Here is a 19,399-nt window from a genome sequence, read left to right as displayed (position 1 = left end):
AGATGAGGGATGTCAGCTTCTGGCAGCAGCAAGGACAGAACACCACTCATTATTACTAAACAGGAATATTTATTGAGTCAACAGATGCATTCCAAACAAACAGAAATAGTTTGTACTCCAATCACAGCTACTTAAACAAAATATTCCAATCAAGAAAAACGTGGCAACTTCTACAAACCGATATGAGGCAAAAGCAACAGCGCTCCCATTAACGGCGCAAACGTCAGAAAAACAAACTCCGAGAGAGGCTCTGTTCTTTTAGAAAACAATGAAAACGTGACATTAGCTCCCAGAGGAAACGGGACCTGCTGAGTCAACGAAAAACCAGGACTGGCGCTACGGCCGAGCAGAGCTAACCGATTTCAAACAAAACACAAGTAGCTGATCAACTTCACATCTGAGGCCGTAGAGCAAAAGGTGGTCACTCCTCTGGCTGCTGCTCAGCCAGCTCAGCATCAGCAGCTCCGTCGTATATAATCAGAGACAGGTGGGTTATCTTGGACAGCTGGGCCTCTTAAAAACAAACAAAAAAACATTAGTTATGGCTGAATGAATGACAGATCATATGCAAGTCTAAAAGGTATCATTAATAAATGCAAGTCCTACTGAAACTGGATCAGACAGTGGCATCTAATACGCCTCAGTCAGCAGCAGGCGGTCAGATCAGATGCTATTTGTCAAACACCAAGGAACAAATAAAAGCAAATTTCACCAGCAACATTTCTTAAAAAACGTTGATGGAAGCGAATGTGGTCATTTATGACAACCTAACGTATTTAAGACCTGGTGTGGATAAGGGTGGTATAAAAGATCAGCAGTTGTGTTTAAAAGATTTTAAACATTGAGTAAAGCTTTTCAACTTTGATATTTATTTTTTTTACAGTTGTGCTCATAAATTTACATCCTGGAACTCTTGATGTTTTTGGCCATTTCTCAGAGAACATAAATTTGCTGTAAAAGCGTTTTCCACTCATGGTCAGAGGATGTGGTTTTTAAAGTGCAAGAACAGAAACAGAAACTACCAAAATGACCTAATTAAAAGTTTACATACCCTCAGTTCTTAATATTGTCCCCTTTAACAACCGTGACAGCTGGGAGTCTTTTGTGCTAGTTGTGGATGAGGCTCTTTATTTTCTCCGATGGTGAAGCAGCCCCACTCTTCTTGGCAAAAAGCCTCCACTTCCTGGAAATTCCTGGGCTGCCTTTGAATGAAGCGCTCGTTTTGAGCTCTCCCCACAGCTCCATGACACAGATCAGGAGAATGAGACCGCCACTCCGGTAATATCAACGAATAAAGGCGTAGCGTTCTACAAGCGGGGCACCCAGCCCCAACAAGAACATCACGGCATGTAGGAAATTATTTAAAAAGTCTTTATGTGTTCATGCTTCATTGTATTAAGACTAGTAGCCTTCCTAAATAGCACCAGATCACATTCTGAGGCATTTCCATTTAGGTTCCTTGTAAATGAGTCCTTTTACAGCAGAAAAATTACTCTTTTGTTTATTTCCCATGGTGTCGCACATGATTACTTCTATATACCGAGAATGTTTGCCTAATGCAAATACGATGATGATCACGTCTGTGTAAAGCTCAATGCGGCACGCTCTCATTTCCAGACGCCCTACAGAAATACCGCTTGCTCTGATTGTCGCACATCTGCAAAAGTTAGTCTGCTGGAAACAAAAATCCATCTTCCTATGTCCGTCTAAGAAATGAGAAGGATTCTAAATGTAAGAAGATTAAAATCTAATAGTTACGCTCAAACATATTCTAAACTCTGGCAGATCTAGATTTAAAGAGATTTTCATTCAATCAAAAAGTAGGAAGGAGGAGAGGCCGGTAGGCTTTAAAATATAACCATGTATAAATTTACGTGTGTGTGTGTGTGTGTGTGTGTGTGTGTGTGTGAGTGAGTGAGTGAGTGAGTGAGTGAGTGAGTGAGTGAGTGAGTGAGAGAGAGAGAGAGAGAGAGAGAGGCTGACTGCTCATAGAGAGCTGTATTCATGGAAAGTTAAGTTGAATTCTTTAGCAATAACTTTATATTTATTTAATAAATAATCAAGCATCGCATCAGAGTCTGTAAACCTACGAGCACAACTATATACCCCCCCCCCCAGTCTGTTCCAAATCAAAACGGAAAATTTATCAAATTTGTTTTCACTCTACAGGTTGTCAGGTAAAGTATTAGGCACCTCCCAAAATGGCAGCGTCACCATTTTTCTAAACTACGTTTATTGCAGCAATTGAAAAAAGCTTGAAGATTTAAGTTTCCTGTGAGTCACCAGCACAGATGCAGCTGTCAGCGCCGGGTCTGCAACCTGCTTCTGTTTCATGGACACCACCCACCTCTGGCAGCAGGTTTTCCGGCCCAGGACCGTTGCTACACTCCACACTTCCTCTACTCTTCATGGGTTTGCCTTACAAACTGCAGCTTTGATGCCCCCCCCCCCCCCCCATTACATTTTCTATAGGAGCCACCATGCTTCAGTGTATTGTACCTTCAATTTCAGTGTTTTGGGGCCATCTGAGAAATAGTTACGCTAAGAAACGACTTTAGACATGACAGAGCTTTTGTAGCTGTCTATACGTCATTAAATCATTTACTTCTAAAATTGTTGTTTTAAAAGCGATAAAGAGTTAGGGAACAGCAGGACCGCTTACCAAAGCTGTCCTCTGCAGACAAGGAGCTTTCCTCGGACAGAGCGGGGTCATCAAACTCCAGGCAGGAAACAAAACAAACATAACAAATCCACTTCAGAACATGAAAACACTGATGGGCGGAGCTTCATAAAACTATACGTAACAGAAGCAGATTGTTTTGACACGTTTATATATTGGGATTTTAACATTTAGCTAGATGAAGCCCTCCTGGATGAGCCAGCAGATTCAACGCATTTAGCTACACAAGCCTGCTGGCTGGTTTAGCTCCTCTCAGCTTTCAGCACCGTCTGTAAATCTAGGAACATTTCCTACAGATGATGAATGCAAGCGCTGAGAGAAAGAAGTGAAGAAACATTTTTCACGTGTTTTCTCCGTTTACCTTGTTCAGTGGAGAGGAGGTCTGCTCAGACGTACAGTCTGCGTTCATTTCAGCTTCTTGCTCCGAGTCTGAATGAAAAAGGGACTGTCAGCGTGACTTGTAATAGCTGGAATATCCTGATCAGTTTTATACATTGTTAGTTTCAAACAGTATTTCATATGGTACATGTATTTGGAGTGTCTCTGATACCCTGAGAGACGTCTTCCAAGCGGATCTCAAAGGCAAAACGCCTCAACTCTTCAAAGCTGTTCCTCTGAAACGGCACCAGAAGCAGGATTTAGGCACGGGTGAAAGAACACGCAGCACAACGCAAGAACGTAAACGGAAAGATTACCACATCTGTGCAGATGTGCGGCTCCACGTCAGCTGGCAAAACTGCAGAGGGAACAACAAAGAAACGCGTGAAGACAACAGGGCCAAAAAAAAAAAAATGTGCTGAGCAATCGCGGTAAACACGAAGAGAACGAAACCAGGAATAACCCTCGCTGGTAAAGGTCTCGTCTTCAAGCGTTGAGCCGTCCTGAAAGACAGGGTCACAGTGACGGGTCAGAGACGCGTCGCGGACCAGGGGAAGGATGTCCGGCCGTGAGGATTCTACCGCCGTGTCAGGACCGGGGGTACGCGGCGCCTCGCCCTGCAGGGGAACGCCGGCTCTTCCAGCTGTGCTGCCTGCTGGACCTTCTGTGGAGAGAGAAGAAGCAGAGGGTCAAACGTGGAGCAAGAGAAGAAAATCATCACTGACTGCAGGGACATTTCCTCCAAATTTCAGTGAATAAAGACAACTGTAAATCTTTGCTGCACTCCTGTCCCATTCCACATTAGTTGATCCTCTTTCGAAGACATCTGAATTAATCTGCCGTTATTTCAGTGTCCGTCGGCCTCAACGGTTTGCTTTAGCTCATTTGTTTTCTCAGGTGGTCAGAATGATCACTCACCTCCTGATTCCTCCTGCACCTAGGATTTCAAAAACGAGAACAATTTTAGAATCAAAGCACCATTAAATGTGTGAAAGTTCGTTAGAGATTGACAATCCACGGCAGCGCCTCTAAGACAATTTCAGATTCGTTGAAGTAGTCGTCTTCTAGGTGATAGACCAACACAAAGTGTGTTGCTGACAAACAGGACGAGCAGTGGACGTGCTTTGACATTTCTAACAAGAAATAATCGGAAGTTTGTTTATGTATTCAGTCCTTTTTTGCTCTAAAATTACAGCCTGTCTGCTGAAGTTGCTGAAACAGGAAATAGTCTCACCAGCATATAATTCAATCTCAGTGTAAACGCTGCTGTTCTACGGTGGTTTAAAGCAGGGTTCCTTTATAAGACGTCACAAACTTTAAACGTCTCACCAAACTTTTAAAACCATCGTCTGAAAAAGGAAGAGAGGATGGCACAGCTGAGGATGGAAGCTACAGAGATCCACAGCTCAGGTGTAACCGCGTTAAAAGAGCCATCAGTCATGCACTCAACAAATCTGGCCTTTATGGACGAGGACCAAAGAGAAGGTTGCTGTTTGCCATAAGCCACATAGATGACATCACAAACATGTGGAAGGAGGGACTGTGGTCAGATTAGACTAAAACTAAACCCGTTTTGACTTATGCAAACCGTAAGCTTCCTCCATAAGGCGGCCTCAGAGAAAGCGTAAGGATCACCGTCGTATTCAGAGTACAGTCAGGTGGTGGCGGTCCAGGATTCTGATTGGATCCCTACCTGCCTCAGACACTTTTCAGTATCTAGAAGCACAAACCTGGTAGAGGTATACCCTAGAAGGACTTGCAGCTGTAAAGCAGTAAAAGGGTACAAAGTATTGACTCTAGGGACAAAATACAAATGCACATCAGGTTTCAGATTTTTACCCATTTAAAAAAAAAAAAATAGTTGAAAACATTCTTTTTTTTTGTTCACTTATAAACCACTTTGTGTCGGTCTGTCACACAAATTATTTCAAAAACATTGAAGTTTGCTGCTGAAAAGCAACAAAATGTCGACCGTGTACAATGAGTGGAGACTTTTGCAAGGCGCTGTCCATAAATTGTCGTTTGCGCAGCAGCAGCAGGTTTCACCATATCTGATTCCTCAGCAGGCACCATCCTCTCACGCACGTCTTTTATCAGCGGAGCAACATCTCCTTCAGAAACCTTTATAAAAAAAACAACAACACAGCAGTGAATTAGGTCACTAAGCAAACGCGGCCCTGCAAAGCCTAAACTCTCTCTGGCTCTCACACGTACGGCCGCCATGTTGGAACTCTCGGCGATGCGAGGGAGCCTTTCCTCCGCCGTGCCGTCGCTCAGGCCATCTGTTCCTGCACTCATCTCTTCGTGACGACTCGGTTCTTCCGGATCTGCAGAGCCAAGGCAGAAATGTAATAACGGGGCGGGCCAGGTTGAATGTCTATTACTGTGAGCGGCACAGGAACTGATGAAGGGGGCTACCTGCAGGACGCGTCTCTGCCAGGGAGCAGGGCCCATCGTCAGGATCCTCATCCTAACACAGCAGCAGCAAACAACCGGTCACCTTTCAGGGATTTGGAGAAGCTCAAACAAGAAAACGTGCTCCTGTTCAGGTGACGGACACTTTTTCTGTATTCTGCAGCTTAACTGAGGCATTGGTGACGTCAGACACAAAATAAAAAACCTCTGATGCGTTTCCTACACTCTGTATGGAGACGAGTTAAGAAGGTTCTGACAACAGAGGCGGCATCAGTGGGATTACCAAAATCAGTGACACTTCTCCTGCTAAATATTACATTAAATAAACAGATTTTATAGAACATTTAGGATTAGAAAAAAAAAAAACCTAATGTGGCTCAAACATGAAAGGAAGTTTCAGGTACAAAAACACGTTTTTGTTTTTGCTTAAAACAAGCAGATCTGTAAGATACGAGGATGCTTGATGGACCGCTTTAGAGCCAGCATCAAATCAGCCCTAGAAGATGGTAGTGCCTGATGTGATGACATTTCCCCCACAAGTTCCTGGTGCATTTCTTCAGAATGTGTGACTCAACAGGCAGCACAGGCACACAAGCTAAAAATACAAAACATGCCAAGTGAAGTAAGAGTGTTCAGCTAGAAATCGCCATTCACCGTTTCTGCAGAGGGGACCGTGCTGTGGTGCTCTTCACTTCTGTCTGCTGCTGGGTGTTGGAGCAAAGCTGCAAATACACAGTGATGCGTAGAGATTTGGTCGCTGCAGCCAAAGGCGTTTAACTGATCCAGATGTGACCGACTTAAAATGCAGCATGAAGCATCGTCACGGATCATATGAGCTGGTGTTAACAAACCTGGCTGGGTGTCGGCGGGGTGAGCTGGAGCTGCCTCTTCCCCTGCCACATCGGCCTGAAACACATGTGGGACGCCAACATGAAGGTTTGTCCAAGACTGCAACCTCTGACATTACTTACAATACAGTTGCTGCCAGGGGTTTATACACTTCTCAGCATGAGGACGTCATTCCTGTAATTAACTATGCCAACCATACGTTCCCCAGGGTGAAATTATATTGTAAATAGTTGAAGATTTTAAATAAGAGTCCTTCCCAGCAGCCGGTTAAATGCCCCCTGCTCCCACATGGACAAGTCTGATCCCCTAAGACCAACTGAGCCGACTGTCCAGTGACCATAGTTAAGTCTGGACGAATCAAGCTGAAGCTTTAGACGCTACACCTTTGCAGCAGCTGGCAAGCATGGTGGTGGCAGCATCATTCTGTGGAGAACCAGCAGACATAGGTGTATAGCACGTTGTATTAACCAATGAAGAGTGACCATCTCTTGATGTGTCTGATCATCAGTGCTGTTGCTAGATTGGTTGGAGGTTCTAACAGAAAAACGCTTCAAACACACATTGAACCGCTTTGGTACCGGATAAAGCGGCTTACCTTCAAGCCTCCGGGTCCAATTTCAATCTTGTTGAATGTTTCTGGACTACGATTAAAACAGAGTCTGTCCCAGAAAAAAAAAAAAAACGCTCAAATGGAGACTACTAGTTCTGTTTAAGAGCAGGTGAAACATTTAGGCAGAGCGCTTTCAGAAGCTCGGTGATGGTTAGAAAAATTTGATTTTTCTTTAACTTGCTGACAGACATTCAACAAAATGTTAATGGGACTATATTTGTAGTTTCTGAGGCTTTTTCTTGCACAATTATTCCAGCCCGAAGAAAACAGTTGAAAGAAGCCTAAATCATTAACGAAGCTGAAGCTGTGATGACTTCCATGTCTATTAACTTCTGCACTGCAAAAAGGGAACTAAAAGTAAGTACAATTTTCTTCAAATGAGTATATTTTTCCTTGATTTGAATGGCTAAATAACACAATTTGCCAATGGAATGAGTATTTCTACCCCTAAAATAAGATAATTAGATATACTGCACTTGAAATAAGATGATGGAGATGAAATGTTCCTATTTTAAGTGCAAAAATATTATTCCATTGGCAAATAGTCGGATTTACCTGCTCAAATCAAGGAAAAACAAACAAATTTCAAGAACAATGTACTTACTTTGAGTTCCCTTTTTGCAGTGTGACCAGCCTCGGTTTTAAAGCAACTTCATCAGATCATCTCTAAACAACTACCTCTTGTTTCTGAGTCGTCTCCTTCACTTGTGTCCGGCCCTCCTGTAGACTGCCCTCTCCAGCCTCGGTCTCCTGCTCTGATACAACAATAACATCCTTACATTCAGACACATTTCAGAAATAAACATCAAGCATTCGTCTTCAACCTGGTTGAAGTGTTTTATTCCTTTAGAGCTGACATTTTAACACCTTACATGCATATCAAATAAGTCACTGTGACACATATGAGATCCCTTTAAAGAACAACATGGAGAAATATGCCCGTGATTTGGTCTATTGTTTTTGTAACAATAAAGTAAATGTGATTTTAAGGCACCTTAATGAACTTAATATCGTCTATAGCTGCTCCAGCTGGTGCCAGCATCCAATGTTAACCTGACCGATGTAGTGAACTGGCGCATAACTGTTACGCACAGCTTGGTTTCTAAGTGGCTGGCACCTCTGTACTACGTGATGAAATGGAAGAGTTGCTCACCACACAGCGGAATTAGGACCGTAGGAGAGGAGGGTACTGGTTCAGTCTAGAAGAGCAGAAAAACAAATTCAAACACAGAAAACAGGTGAACTTCAGGACCCCCGCAAAATCTTAGCAAGACTTCTAAATCCAGCGGCTTGGATCTACCTGTTTGGAGGAATCTGTTCCCTCTTTTAAAACATTTTCTTGAAGTTCCTGAACAGAAGAATACCAATTAGTTACCATAACTCCCATCTTTACTCCCATCGCCTTACACCAGTATCAGCAGTTTCATTCGACTTACCGTGACCGCGCTGAGATCTACACTGAGCATGTTTGCGTCTGATGGACGGGTCATCGGGTCAGGATGTACGCTAGCAACATCCCTTTCATCTGTTACCACAGCTGGAGCTTTAAGAGAAGAAAACCCTCACGTAGCTGACTATAATTCCCTGTCCAACTTTTAAAATAATAAAATCTATTATTTTGGCTAACAAAATGACTTGTGTGGATTCATAGCTTGTTTTTGTTTAGAAGCTAATTGAGGCGTAGCAACAAGATGAAGGAGAGAAGCTGACCAGGCTCTTACCGTCAGCAGGGTCCATGTCCAAGCTGTGGGTGGAAGTAAAAAACTCGCCCCCGTCACCAGCTCCAGTCTCCAGATCCTCCTCCTCCTCCTCCTCTGCAGCATCATCCATCGGGTCGGAATCATCCTCCGGCTCTTCAGCGTGAAGCACCGAGGCCTCTTCTTCCTCGCCATCTTGGCCAGCGACCTCCATGGTATTTTGGCTCAGAGTGTCTTGGTCATCTTTGAGGTCAACTGAGAGTTGCGAGGCTTCATCTATGCCGCCATCAGAGGACAACATATCTTCAGGGACCGCGGTCGCCCCTTCACTGGAGTCTCGCTCCTCCTCAGCAGACTCCAGCAAAGACTCCTCAGCGTTCGGGTCATCAGAACACTCACTGCGCTTTGGACTGCCGACTAACTTCAAGACCTGGTGTTCTGCTGGGGAGGCGCTGAGCTCCTCAGCACCTCGTTCTTCGCTGTATCCACCCGGAGACGCCGTGCAAGCAGCATCGCTGGCACCTCGCACGTCAGGCTTGTCGTGAAGCTCCAGCATAGCTCTGGTTGAGTCGAGCTGCTGCGGCGGTTCAGGCGATCCGATCGACGCCCCGGCATCGGGCGCTTCTGCCGTGGTGAAAGCCTCCCAGTAGGCACGCATTGCTGCACTTATCGCCTGGCCCTCACACTCCAGCTCTACCACACACTTCAGTCTCCCTCCTGTCGTGCTCACTGCGGCCACAGTGAGCTGTAACAGCTTGTCTGCTGTAAGCGTGGACAGCTCATCTGCCGCGCCGTCTGTCCAGCGTCCGCGCAAAGAGTTGAAGCCTTCCAGCTCACACAGGAACGCTTGGGGTGGGACTTCCAGTAAGGCGGGCGGCACCGCCCGGACATCGGTAACGCCGACCTGCGACATGTTGCCGTAGTCCACAAAAAGGACAGAAAGCTCGTCCTCGTTTTTATCCACAACTTCTGCGCGATACCAAAGCTGGTCGTCAGCGAACAGAGCCACACATGGCGTCCCCGGGAGTAGACCGTCTGGATGAATCCGTGCGTCGGCTGCGTTGCCAACCTCTGAAACTGCTGACGTTATCTTACAGAGCTCCTGTGAATCAGCAGGCTGACACCAAAAGGTCTGATCTTCATTGATGGTTGAGATGTACACCTCTAGCTTCTGCCCCTCTAGAACCTCCTTCTGATGTGCGTAGCCTGGAGTGCAGGGTCGCACTGGTGGTCTCTCAGACTCCACTTCAATAAACTCCTCCGTTGCTAGTCTCTCCCCGGCGATGTTTCTGCTCTCTGGAGACACTTTACACCAGAGATCCACGCCGTTCTCTTCCAGACCAACCTCCCACACGGACCCCACCCGCTCAATGAACCGACACTTGAGCACCTTGTCTCCACCGCTGCCCGCGTCTTCTTTAAAAGCGGACGCCGCGTGCGGATCGAGCGCCTTCTCCTCCCCCAGGAGCGCGGCGCCACGCAGCCTGCAGCGCGTGCTATAAACCGGCAGCAGCAGCAGAGACTGGGGGAGTCGTTCCAATTTGGAAGCGGCCACCGTTGCCGTGTTCCCGAAATCGATGAACTCAACTAGAGCCGTGGCGTCTTCACTGGTTTCTTTGACGACCGCTCGGTACCATGACAGGTCGTCCGCAAACTCCGCTTTGACCAGGTCCCCCGGCTGCACGTCTCCGTTGATGCTGGCTTCTGGTGTTGAAGATGGATCGTTCAACTTCTCCGCCAGAGAGAACATTGCGTCCTCTTCGTCGACACGCTGCACACAGAAGCTCAGCGGGCCGTCGCAGTGAGAGACGTAAACGTCCGCGGCTGAACCGGGGGCGATGCATCTCGACGGGAGGTCGGACAGTTTTGGGAGCTTCTCGGCTGCGTTTCCCTGCTGGGATTTTGTGCCGGGTGATTCTGGGATGAACTGTTCAGCTTCAGGGGGAGGGCTGACTGTTGTGGGTTCCAGCCCAGCGTTAGCTTCGCTAGCACCATCCTTAGTCGCCGTTCTGTTCGGCTGCCTTTGATGTGGAGGTCTGTACAGCTCTCGGGGAGGTAATCTGCTTTGTTGACCTGGGGGAGTTTTTGCAGGCCTGAGATTCTCATCAGCAAAGTTGCCACCAGTCTTGATTTGACTTGAAGGCTTTGTGATAGGGAAGTTTTTTCTGGGGACTTGTTCATAAAGTTTACTGTCCGTGGCTCGGTTTGGTAAAGTCCTCTTCGGCGCATGAGATGCTGGGGCCTCGGACGGTTTCCAACTCTGGTAGATAACCTGCTCTTCCTGCATCTCAATCTGAAAGGTTTTCTTTATCTTCGCATTAACCTGGGTGTGTCCGTGGTACAGCTCCACCAGTAGTTTGCCATCAGCTTCTTTGGCCACTATCAGGGCACGGAACTGGCATTCTGTCGCCGTTTTCTCAAACCACTCATTTGCCTTAACGGGAACATCGGGAGGGACGTCGGACAGCGCGCACAAAACCGCTTGCACGGGCACAGACATGATGTCGCTCGCCTCTTTGGGCACGGGCAGCAGGTCAGACGCGTCCACCTGAACCGTGTCACCGTAATCCACAAAGTGGACAAGTAGTTCTGGTTTTGTGGCTTTGATCTGAGCCCTGTACCACTGTCCATCCGTGTACCTCGCAAAGCACAAGGCTCCGAAGACCGTCGGGACCTTCGCCTTCTCAAGCTGCTGGCAGAGAGCGTTCACCTTTACTGTGAGATCCTTCATCACGTCAGCATTCCTGTCAAGATGGCAGTAGAACTCGCTGACGTTGCTCACCCACGACACTGTGACCTGCTCCTCTGTGCCAACTTTGATGTTGTGTGTCGAGTAGTAGTACGTGTCCAAACGGAGAGACGCCCCGGAAGGCATCTTGGAAGGGACACTTGTGACCAGGTCGGCCATACTGGTGCAGATGCTTTCAAACGGAGTCTCTAGATCCACAATGTTGCGAAGGACCATCTGCTCGGAGTACGTGACGGCATAAATGGTGCACTTGAGGATGACGAAGTTGGAGTCGGCGCTTTTAACGAAATTTTGGAACATCTCCGTTGCTTTGTGGTTCCACTCGTTAATGGGAGATGTCGGATTGATGTGGTTCAACAGGCTACATCGAAAGGCCTGACCGTGGAGCGTTAGGAACGCTGGACATATCTTTCTCAGGTCGAAGAGGGAGACCGTCATAGTCTGCCCATAGTCGACAAACAACACAATCACCTGAGCGCTTTCAAGTTTGCGGATAACCAGAGTTCTGTACCACATTCCATTATCAGGGTGACGAGCTACACAGGCAGCGTCGACGTTGGGCTCAAACTCACTGGCTGCATAGTAGGCCTGCATGTCGTACATAAGCGACCTCAAAGGCCCAGCTTTCTGAACCAGCTGACACCAGAAGTCATTTGGACTTTCAATGTAAGAAACGTTGACATCAAGGACGCTTCCGATGGGAAACATTTGCTCCTTAAAGGTAGCGACTCTTGTCTCAGCGTTGTGAAGCCCAATCATGGACTTGAAAGATAGTCCACTTTGCTTACGCACCTCTGGGAGTCCTGCGTCAGCGAGCTGCGCTGGAGGAATACTGGAAGGCTTCCCCGCACCTCTGACTAAGGCTGGCCTTGGATTCTCTGTTCTTTCAGCGAGGCGATTATTGCACATTTGTGTAGCAACATCTTGCTCCCCCTGCACCCCAGGATCTGTCAGCTGGACGACATAGCAGTCTCTATATTTTTCTTTCACATGCACTTTGAGCTGCTTGTCTGCGACTGCTTCGGTGAAATATTCTGAAGCATGTTGACTCCATTTCCCATCTTTTGGTCTGACCCCAGCAAGGGAACATTTCAAACCCAGCTGTGGAGTCTTTTTGAATTCAGGGGGGAGGGTCCGGATTTTACTCTTCTCCACCACTTCCGTGTTACCGTAATCAACAAAGAACACCGTGACTTGGGTCTCGCCGACCTCTGTCACAGTTGCTCTGTAGAATTCACCGTCTTGTGCCTGCGCGGCGCAGTAGAGCCCAGGAGCTGGATACTTCACCGCGTGAGTCTTCCCTGAATCCCGGTACAGCTGGTAGATACGGTCCAACAATTCCTCCAAATCTTTTCTGTAGTTCTCGGTTTGGATCCAAAACTCGGATGGATTGGACACGTGCTGAACAACGGCCAAGTGTGAGGAGTTTAGGGCGAGCTCTTCAGCTGGAGGCTTATCTGAAAGGGTTGTCTGTTCTTTCTCCTCCACGGTCTGTTGAGACGGTAACAGCTTTCGCTCTGGCTGGACTGGCTGCTGATGGCTGTAAGCCAGACTTGGCAGGGCACAATGCCCAGGTGGTTTCTCATACCTGACGAAACTGATTTCTTTGGAACCAAACAAGGTGTTTAAGTTTATGTTGTCGTCACCATAGAGCGTGACATAGTAGACCTCCTCAGTGATGCTTTGGTACTCAAACTTTGCTATTACAGACTTGTGAAGCAGGACTGACCTGAGGAAGTCAATTTCACTGGTCGTCCAACCCGTCCTTTTGTCAAGGAGCCCATGGAGGGAGCACGTGTACGTGACAACTGGCATCCTAAGGAACTCTGCAGCCAGTGGCCTCACGTTTTCCATCTGCACAAACTGCTTTGTTCCAAAATCCACATGCAACACCTCCACCACTTTATTTGTTTGGAACACCTGCTGTATAACAGAGCGGTACCACTTACCGCCTGTTCCTCTTGCTGCGCATGGGTACCCAATCATGTCCGAGCTTATAACGCAACTGGACCCTTTGCCCTCGCAGCTCTGCGTCACCCTCTCCGTTAGTTTTTTTAACTCGTGAGAAAAAACTTTCAACTGACAGAAGATCTGTTGAGGATTTGTCACCTCTGTCACGATGACCGTCTCCACAGTTCCTCCTGACAACTCCGGGTATATGAACAGTTCCTGTTTCCGCAGTGGCTCGCCCGATCCCGCGTGGAGCTGCTGGACCCCCGTTGACACTTCGGCTCCGTTGAGGGATTTCAGTGACATAACGAGAAAGTTGTGGAAGGCTACTGGAGACAGCTTCTTTGCAAACCCCAACTCATACATTTGTTTGGATATGCAAGGGATGTTCAGAAGAAACATTCTTTCTGGCACCAGCACGTCTTGCACATGTGCATGCACTAACTTTCCACTGAAAGATTTCAGAAACTCAAGAGCCATTGGAGACCATCTATTGTCAGATGCCAGGGGTAGCACGTTTGCTAGTATGCAAAACTCCACTTCACGGGGCAGCTGGAAATGCTCCTTTTTACCCCATGCTAGCTTGCTTGTGGTGGCAGTACACATCTTCCCTCTGTCGATGAGGAAGACATCGTATTTGGAGCCATTTTTTGACACTATGCGTGCCCTGTACCAAGTAGCATCTATCTGAACTAAGCATTGGTCTCCGGGATTTCCCTCTAGGTCTTTAAATAAGGCTCCATGTGACTGAATTTCATCCGCCAAGATCTGATAATCTGTTGTTCTCTGCAGGCTAAATTTTCCCCAGAACTCTACCAGCACACTTAGGGGATGCAAGTGAACTCTATCTACAAGAACGGTTACGTCCGATCCTCTTGTAGGAAGTCCAGTGATTGCAGACATTGTGACCCTTTCCTGAATGGCCACTGCTCATGACTTGTCAGCTCTCAGTACTGGTGTGCAGGGACTGGATATTACCTGTGAAACAAAAGCACAAAATTGGGGGGGAGGGGACTGAATCAAGATCTGTAACATAAGGATCACACATCAAATCTGAAATAATATCTACCAGCAGTATTCCTGCAGAGGGGCATAACTCATACTTTTGCCTAAAGGCTGATTTTCACAAAACTGCATTATGCCACGTCTGTGAGGATTGACTTTGTCAAAATTACCAAATGCGCTGGTGAGAACAGTGGAAATGCCTGCCGTAAAATGCAAACAGGGACATCTCAACAGTAAAAAAAATAAAAATAAAAACCTGTTGTACACTGTTACATGTAATAATTTAAATTAAATTGGAAATATCAAACATGTTTTTTGTAGATATTTCAAGGTCTGAATGTATCACTCAGGGGAGTAGAGTAATAAAGGGAGTGGTGGCCCAGGGGTTAGAGCAGCGTGCTTGCGTTCTAGGAAGCCTGCAAGAACCCGGTTGGAACCAGGCAGACATGCTACCATGGGCCCCCGTGCAAGACCCTTAGCCCTAGAATGCTCCCTGGGAGCAGTATATATATATATATATATATATATATATATATATATATATATATATATATATATATATATATATATATATATATATATACACAAAACTTGGGAATCTAATCAACATTTGAATCCAATATTTTGTATAAATCACCATTTATGATTAGCTTTAGCAACATTTCATAAACAACATCATGAAATACACAGTGTCACAAAATAAACCCAAACATCTCACCGATAACCTTCACAGCAACTGGGCTGCAGACCTCTTTCCAAATCTCGGAGGGGCCAACATGACGGAGAGATCAAATATGTTCCAGATTACAGTAATTTAATAGAGATCTTTTTTGGGGGGGGGGGGGGACTCACACTTCACGGACTTTCAAAGTGTGCCACCATGTTTTCACGTGATTTATTTTATATCACCACGTTTGTTTTTCTTATCACAAGTCAACCCTCACATACAGTCACTTTATAATTTGTTTATTAAATGATATCCGTTTAGTACATCATTAATTGAAAGTAAATATAGAGCACAAACCGTTTGCCCAGAAACAGCAACAGACTGCGGCAGCGGCTGGTGGCCTGCCGCCTTAGCGACACCTTGTGGCAGCAACATGCCACTGCAGCCACCTGCCACAAGGTGGTGCCGCTAAACTGGACTGCGCGCGTTGTGACGCTTTGTAGCAGCCGGCTGGCGAAAGTGCCACAAGCTTTCATTGGACATAATACCACTGAAACATGATTATTTGAAAGTAGTTATAGACCAACAGGCATCTGTAACAACTCGTTTGCCCAAAAACAGCAACGGGAGTGCGGCAACGGACGTGGCACATTCATGGCAGCCGCATGCCAGTGAAGCTGCATTGAGTTTCCCACCCCACACCCCACGCACACTACTAGCTGCCGCCCCCAATCAACGGCCGTTGAACTACCATACATCTACATCACCTGTCTATTAATCACTCAAGCTGGTAGTTAGTTAGAGGGGCAGCTTGGCCGGCTGACTGAATAAAACGGCCGTTAACATATCAGGCCACGTTGTTGGTATAGTTATTAACGGTCCCCCGGTTGACACGCAAAGCCTTATCGGTAATTAGTTGGAAACTAACCGCTCCAGGACATCATCTCACCTTTTTTAATCCTGGTAATCCTGCCCAGTCCTCCGAAAACCTGCAGCGATGGCGTCTTACCAACAAAACCTCGGCGTCTTCGCCTCCGCCGAGCAGATCCTCCAGCAGCCGCAGTGATGCACGGCGCTCCCCCACAACCGCTGAAGCGTCCCACACGTCGCAGAGCCTAAAATGTCGGTCCAGACACGGCACCTTTCGCAAGGATGCGGTCAAATTGAAATTTTAGCCGTTCCCACCACAGAAAACTTGGTCTTCTCAGCGCAACCGTACTTCACGCAGCCGTTAGCCAACGGTCGCTAGCCAAACGCCTGTCCAGCGGGGTTTCCCTCCTCGCGTGAACCGGAAATACCATTAAGCGTTAACAAAACCAGTTTCTTTTTGCGGTTAAGTACAATAAAAAACACATTTTTAAAATTAAGGTAGTTCGAGACCTATGCAATTAATGTACGCAAAAACTTAATATATAGTATAATAAGCATAATGATATAACGAAATAAAAAAAAAAACTGTTGAAACTGATGGAAGCCATTAAAGGCCACGTCAGTTGGATTCGAGTAAACGAGGTGATCAAAACTTGGTACTGTGTCGTCTTTCTTACTCCTTCACACTATGTATTATTTCATTAAAACATAATATAAATTATGCTCATTTTTAAAAAAAAATAATTAAAAAAGTTAAATGAGACATTCAAATCTGGCAAATAATGTACAGCATTTAAAATGTAATAAACAACTGAAAGAATAAAAACTTTAAATGGACCTAATATTGACTTTTGCTTGCCTCCATTTGCCATTTTCTCTTGTTTAGATGGCGTACATAAGAAAATTTCCGACAGTTAATCGACCTGTAACGTCTTCAACCAATAGACATAAATCAACTCAGAGGTCCGAGTGCTGAACAACCTTTGATTCTGATGAGATTTAGAGACATCTAGTGGACATTTTGGGACATGCCACAGAACGACCATGCTGCAGTTTTAGTCTAAAAATGAACTAGCAGCGCCTGTTATTCTTTTCTTTTTTTGGCGTTGTTTCCTTAGAGCATAAAAAACTGAATAAAATTTTCAAAAATATGTTTGATAATTTTGTGTATATAGAAGGCTAAATATAGCACAATGCACAACATAAATGTAATTAATATGGAAAGAAATGTGTCAAATACACAAGCACACAGCCATCCATCCATTTTATGTACCCACAACCATCCTGCATGGTTATGCGGGGTGTTGGGGTCTATCCCTAGCTGTCAATGGGCGACAGGAGGAGTGCGGCTTGGACAGGTCGCCAGTCCATCACAGAGATACACAGGACAAACAACCACGCACGACCAAACTCCAATTAACCTGTTGCTGTGAGAGAAAGCCGTAGTACCCGGAGAAACCCCATGCATGCACAGGGAGAACATGCAAAGTCCATGCAGAAAGAACCCAGGACCTTGTGTGTAAAGCCAGTGTTGCCAACTGCACCACTGTGCAGCCGCCCACAAGCAAAAAATAAATCTATTTATATATGAATGCTAAATGTCTCAATGATGTACTAAACACATGACCCAGCAGGTAGAAATCATTAATTAAACCGTTAACCATTACCTGTTCAATTAATGTACAATGATTTCATAATAAAAATAAATTATGGGCCAATAAAGCACCGTGAACTTATTTAAACTGTGGTTTATGGATTAAAATATGACATCTGAGATGTATGTTAAATTACATAACAATTTAAATGTAAAAAAATATATAATGATCTGGGGAACAAATCTTAAAATAACTCAATAAATGTTTATTTAATAATGTAATTAATATTTTTGTCGTTATAAAAACTGTTATTTTGCTACTTAATTATTTAGACATTTTGTGTCACCTTTTTTATTTGTTTTATCATCGTAACATATCAACATATCAGGTCACCTGTTTTCTAACACTGTAGTTAAAGATGGTGTGTGTGACGCTCCCCATGAACCATGAAACACTATCTTTCACGTTTATTGCCATCAGAATTTTACTAAGGAAGACTGAATTTATTTAGAAATTTAGACATGCATAACAAGCAAATTATCTATTTATTTTTTGGATGTAACATATAGTCTGACCTTTAAGAGGTGTGCTGGCGATCTGGAATTCAAATAGTAGGGGAAAGATCCATCCATCCATCCATTTTCTGACCCATTTAATCCCTCATGGGGTCACGGGGGTCACTGGTGCCTATCTCCAGCGTTCACTGGGCGAGAGGCGGGGTACACCCTGAACAGGTCGCCAGTCTGTCGCAGGGCAACACAGAGACAAACAACCATTCACACACACACACTCACACCTAAGGACAATTTTAGAGAAGCCAATTAACCTAACAGTCATGTTTTTGGACTGTGGGAGGAAGCCGGACTTAGGGGAAAGATAACTTTGTTAAAAATGTATTTCATCATAGTTTTTCAGAATGATAATAGCAAGTCATGCACAGCTTTCCTCTTATTTTCTTCATTTTATATATATATATATATATATATATATATATATATATATATATATATATATATATATATATATATATAATGACTTACAAGCTTCTGCATTACATTAACGCACAGTTTACTGAGTGTATATAGTAGCTTCTGTATATATATCTACTTTATTTTATTTTACTCATTTTATATTTTTCGTCTGCAACATCAACACCAAGTCAATTTCCTTGTAAGTGCAAACCTACTTGGCAATAAACTTGATTCTGATTCTGATATATATATGTACGTATATATATATATATATATATATATATATATATATATATATATATATATATATATATATACTGAATAAGTAAATAATATTAAATATTTTGTTATCTTAAATTAACACAGGTGTTGTTATATAACAGAAGGTGATCCTTGAGTGGCATTGTGGTCCACACGCCATACCATATATATATATATATATATATATATATATATATATATATATATATATACAGAGAGAGAGAGAGAGAGAGAGAGAGAGAGAGAGAGAGTTTCGTACGGAAATGCTTTGGTCTGCCTTGAAGTCACTGTGAACTGTAAACATGTAAAATCTATTTTACGTTTTTATTTGCAGAATCATATAAAAATTAGTAAAATAAAATAAAGTAGATATATATACAGAATATATATATATATATATATATATATATATATATATATATATATATATTAGGGCTGGGCAAGTTAACGCGTTAATTTCGCGTTAATTCATTAGACTATTAACGGCGATATTTATTTTATCGCGCATTAACGCATGTTGCTCACATCATGCTTTCAGTCAGTGTCAGTCAGCACGCGCGCTGACTGCAGCGCGCTGTCTCACGGCAGCACTCTCTCGCTCCCCCTCCCCTCTCGTACATGGCTCAGCGGCGCCAGCCAATCAGCACGCAGGCTCAGCCTGGCCCGCGCACTCAGCTCTCACACAAACTTAATACACAAACA

The 19,399-nt window shown here is 44.8% G+C and overlaps 1 protein-coding gene across 1 annotated transcript; it reads right to left on the bottom strand.

The window, feature by feature from the left end:
* Positions 1-256: 256 nt before the first annotated feature.
* On the bottom strand, positions 257-16,267 carry tdrd6 (tudor domain containing 6). The gene is made up of 18 exons (XM_021324336.2): positions 15,950-16,267; positions 8,654-14,306; positions 8,369-8,475; positions 8,233-8,280; positions 8,086-8,131; positions 7,611-7,687; positions 6,325-6,379; positions 6,128-6,195; positions 5,477-5,528; positions 5,273-5,385; positions 5,105-5,179; positions 3,977-3,995; positions 3,522-3,722; positions 3,376-3,416; positions 3,231-3,294; positions 3,042-3,109; positions 2,663-2,717; positions 257-513 (listed from the first exon to the last, which is right to left on the bottom strand). The coding sequence occupies exons 2-18, from the start codon at positions 14,229-14,231 to the stop codon at positions 422-424; spliced, it is 6,759 nt and encodes a 2,252-aa protein (XP_021180011.2). The 5' UTR covers positions 14,232-14,306; positions 15,950-16,267; the 3' UTR covers positions 257-421.
* Between the last annotated feature and the right edge of the window lie 3,132 nt (positions 16,268-19,399).

This window comes from Fundulus heteroclitus, chromosome 15 (assembly GCF_011125445.2).
Source record: "Fundulus heteroclitus isolate FHET01 chromosome 15, MU-UCD_Fhet_4.1, whole genome shotgun sequence".
Lineage (NCBI taxonomy): Eukaryota > Metazoa > Chordata > Actinopteri > Cyprinodontiformes > Fundulidae > Fundulus > Fundulus heteroclitus.
The sequence above is the reverse complement of the archived record's forward strand: the minus strand, read 5'-3'. Positions and strand labels throughout refer to the sequence as shown.

Coding starts and splice junctions, on each gene's coding strand:
- tdrd6 (XM_021324336.2), bottom strand. CDS start 14,231: ATGTCTGCAATCACTGGACTTCCTACAAGAGGATCGGACGTAACCGTT. Junction 8,281..8,368: donor TAGATCTCAGCGCGGTCACG/GTAAGTCGAATG, acceptor TCTTCTGTTCAG/GAACTTCAAGAAAATGTTTT. Junction 3,417..3,521: donor CGAGACCTTTACCAGCGAGG/GTTATTCCTGGT, acceptor TTCCCTCTGCAG/TTTTGCCAGCTGACGTGGAG.